Source organism: Temnothorax curvispinosus, unplaced genomic scaffold (assembly GCF_003070985.1).
Source record: "Temnothorax curvispinosus isolate PA1 unplaced genomic scaffold, ASM307098v1 QBEX01006010.1, whole genome shotgun sequence".
In the NCBI taxonomy this organism is placed as follows: Eukaryota; Metazoa; Arthropoda; class Insecta; order Hymenoptera; family Formicidae; genus Temnothorax; species Temnothorax curvispinosus.
Window position 1 is genome coordinate 1 of NW_020215790.1, and position 4301 is coordinate 4301.

The following is a 4301-nucleotide window of genomic DNA, read 5'->3' on the forward strand; positions in this document are numbered from 1 at the left end:
TTTTTTTTCTCGAGCTACAAAAATCAGGCTGATGCAATGGCAGATACTATGTAGATATATAAAAGTTAGCTTTACAACATGTAAAACCTGATAAAGTTCTTAAAAAATCTAAAGAACATTCCCTGAATAAGAGCAATCACACGACAATTCAGTCCTCTCTAAGTATCGTACTTTGATCGTAGAACGCATCAAACAATTTCTTTTAAGGGAATCAAAATTTTCTAGAGTAATATGTATAATCAGTGATATATTCTCATGAATGTGTGGGTCCGTCATGGTACCAGCCTGGATCCGGCCAATCAAATCATGTGATTCCGTAGAGTCTAGACACAGACATTTCTCTTCCGCATCCGTACAGATGAGCTACTAAGATAGATCACAAAAAGTACGGAGTGGGCGTTAGAGGTGGGATTACTCTCTCGGAATCAGGCACTGCCTGGAACAGCACGGGTGATCTCTGATCCACTGTCGTGAACTGCATGATACTAGCTATGTTACCACATCGATAACAATAATTTGGGGCCGACCACACTGTGACGAGTTTGTCATTAAACATGTACCTATAACCTGCAAGATAAAAATATGCGTCATCAATACATACTTCCGAGATATTTAAAAAAAATCTGCGACAGAAATATTTGAGCAAAGACATACCTTCCTGAACTAATTGGTGCGCCCTACAGATGAGTTTAAGATCATTCACTTCCATGAACATGTAAGTCACTTTGCTGCCAAACAGCCAGCCTGCACCACGCGGACTTACTGTCCATGTTTCTACATCTTCTGGATCGGACCAGACCAAATCACAGAAAGCACCTGTAATATGGTAATTAAGCAAAGATATTTTATTATTATTGTACAATATACATTGTATAACAGTAAATATCCAGTCATGTAACTTTTGCAATGACATATCACTATATACAATTAATACCTTTGTGTGGAATCTCTTGATTCCTTTCAATCGTTCTAATTTGATCTAGTGTTCTAATAGCTGGAGACAATCCACCGTGTACACAAAGAACCTGTTCATCAATTAACTAAAACAGAATTTTATTCGAGCGTAATCAGAAGTAAAGTTACAATTTTTTTTTAAATCTTTTATACAAATACTCACGGCAGCAACTGTGAGCAAGTCAAATACCCTACAACAGTACTTCCACGCATTAGCATTGCCGTACTTGTTTTGGCATTCATCTAAAATAGAAAATGAAGAGACCAATGAAATCAAAGCTTTATTATACACAAATGTAAAAAAAGCTCAGAAAAGAAAGTATCGTTGCGCACTTACCGTAAAATCCATAAACGTGCGTGATTTGTCTAGATTCGTGATTACCACGTAGTAACGTTATCCTGTCGGACCATTTAGCTTTAAGTGTGAGCAGACGAGTAAACGTTTCTAAGCTATAGTAGCCCCGATCAACAAAATCTCCCAGGAATATGTAATTTGTATCTGGCACGGGGCCACCATTACGAAACAGTTCCTCTAAATCATAGAACTGTAACAGCATAAAAACATGAACAATCTGATGTATATTAATATCACGATTGTGTACAAATAACTATACAGCTACAAAACATTAAAATTGAAAAATTGTGAGGCAATAGATAATGGAAGACTAATATTGTTGCGACGCTAATTCGGAAGATTAAAATCCGCTAAAACTTTACGTTGATCTCGTAGCGGTGGGCAAGAATGCTCCGACTTTGAGGTTAGAGCGCACATCCGGAGACTCACCTGACCGTGAATATCACCGCATACCGTCACCGGAGTGGACACAGGCTGGATGTTGGACTCCTCCAGCAATAAATCACATACCAAGTCACAGAGTTTCTGTCGGTAACGGTAAAAGTTAACGTGATTATATATCAGGGAGAGGCGAAACGCATAGGGTGCAGTAAGCGAGTAACCTGATCGGCGCTCGTGTGATCGCGCGACCGTTATCGTGCGGGAAACGCGCCGACCGGCACGCATCACGCTATTTACCTTGAGATCATTCTCGGGCAAGTATTTGCATTCTTTCGCGATCTCTATCCATTTATCGATGTCTGACATTTTGGATTCGCACCGTAAGAAAATACCAACACTGATCGCGCCCCCATACAGCTACGTAGTCGTCGTCGATCGTCGTCGTCCGTGCGCGCCCGATGCTGCTGGATCTCGCGGAGAGAGACGGTAGCGCCGTAGCGCCACTAGCGCCAGACCAGACAGTAGCTGCGTTTTGCCGAACCTCCGCTTTAGCTAAGCTCTCTGGCTAAAGCCTTGTGTACATACACGATACTAGGGCCGGTATTCATTTTTAAGACCGTCTTAAGTTTAATCTTAAGATGTTATGAACCAATCACAGAGCCGTATTAGCGTCTTAAGACATTACTTAAGACGATCTTAAAGCTGGCCACACACACTTTTTCGTAACAGTAACAGTAGGATTTCGACCAATCGCGTTGCTCGATTCGAAAACGTACGGCCGTACGTTCCCGAATCAAGTAACACGATTGGTCGAAATCCTACTGTTACTGTTACGAAAAAGTGTGTGTGGCCAGCTTAAAGACTATGGCCGGTATTCATAATCAAATTTTATTTCAAGACCGTCTTAAGTAATATCTTAAGATGTTAATACGGCTCTGTGATTGGTTAATGACATCTTAAGATTGTACTTAAGATGGTCTTAAATATAAGAACCGACTATGAATACCGGCCTAGAAATCGGTCCGAGTTTCGGTTTAAAGTGTTTAAAGCCCGGTACAGAAAAGTAGCAGTTTCATTGGCTTATGCCCGGTGTCCACGATGCAAGAACTGTGTCCAAGTTTCGATTTAAGCCAATCAACTTGCAGCTCTTAGGGTAAAGTTAGGTCTACAATTCGAGTCGTAAAGTCATGAGTCATAAGAATTGACCAATCACAATCGAATTTGAGGAGAATAATTGACTGTGATTGGTCAATTCTTACGACTCACGACTTTACGACTCGCATTGTAGACTTAGCATAAGGCTACATCTATCGTAACGCTTTGATCGTGGTCGTAAGCAATGAAGTCGTCGTAAACCGTATATCTATGCCAATTTATCTATAAACACATTTTTCTTCGACGTTGCCGTATCGCCACTGACAAGAGGCGGGTGCCATTAATCAAAAAAGAAGACATTTTTCTTCGCACGTCGAGAAACCTGACAGGTTAGGTTAGGTTATGTGGTAACGCCAGACAAGCGTCGTAAACAAAAGAGTTCAAGCTGAATCAACTCATACGATGAGCTTACGATAGCGATTACGACGAGCGTTAGGGCTAAAGCACATATGACAGTCGTAGTCGTGGACGTAAGTAACGCACAAGCTTTGGCGTATTCTTTTTTAACACGCGTTAAAAAAGAAGAAACAAAAAAAAAATACAAGACGCTTTTTATAATAAATTTGGACTGAGGGTAGACATCGTTAAACAAGGTTCCGGATCATCTAATGACGGAAATACTTCTCGACGATTTTTTGCTGATCCAAAAATCACAGCAGAAATAACTGGAGTTGACGAGGAATTGATCAGAAGATAGATTTTCCACAATATTACAAACGATTAATTGTGGTGAAGAAATAAATTCAGAAAAATTCGGTTCTTATGCGTACAGTGTTTTAAACATTCGAAAGTCCCTCGATAACATTATTGTATACAAGTCTGGTAGATTTTCCGTATCCGTTTGCAAAGAGCATCGGCAAGCCCCCTGCAAAAAATGCCCGTTTTCGGTACCTCGATTTTTTAAACTTTTTTTATGCCAAATGGTTACTTATGATGACCCAATAATTCCTGCAAAATTTCAAGATGAGCATATGTCCTGTTTAAGAAATATAGGGGGTCAAAGTTGACCGCATGTCCAATCAAAAAATATAACAGCTTCACATTTATGCTCCAATAATAATGTCCAAAAAATTTAGCCGAAATGGTTCTTTTAAGATTTTTGGCTGCTGATTACGAATCTGAAGTCAGATTTTAAAAATTCAAAATGGCGGATCTAATATGGCGGACGAATTTTTCTTAAATTTATCAGATTCACTTGAAACTCGTTACTCGGGGGTTTTTGGAGTCGCTGATTACGAAATTGAAGTCAGTTTAAAGAAATTCAAAATGGCGGATCCAATATGGCGGACTGATTTTTTTAAATTCAGATTTACTTTAAACTCGTTACTCGGGGGTTTTTGGGGTTCACCAAATACGAAAGAGATATCAGATTTTAAAAATTCAAAATGATTGATTCTATATATCCAACAAAGGCAAGATGTAATGCATAATCCAGCCAGCAAAGGCAAGATGTAAT

General features: G+C 39.5%; 1 protein-coding gene across 1 annotated transcript; it reads right to left on the reverse strand.

Annotated features, from left to right (window-relative positions):
• Nucleotides 1-6: 6 nt before the first annotated feature.
• Nucleotides 7-2163, reverse strand: LOC112455323 (serine/threonine-protein phosphatase 6 catalytic subunit). The gene is made up of 7 exons (XM_025017169.1): nucleotides 1988-2163; nucleotides 1739-1834; nucleotides 1292-1499; nucleotides 1118-1197; nucleotides 935-1040; nucleotides 655-816; nucleotides 7-567 (listed from the first exon to the last, which is right to left on the reverse strand). Exons 1-7 carry the CDS (start codon nucleotides 2054-2056, stop codon nucleotides 377-379), a joined length of 912 nt encoding a protein of 303 aa, XP_024872937.1. The 5' UTR covers nucleotides 2057-2163; the 3' UTR covers nucleotides 7-376.
• Nucleotides 2164-4301: the final 2138 nt, after the last annotated feature.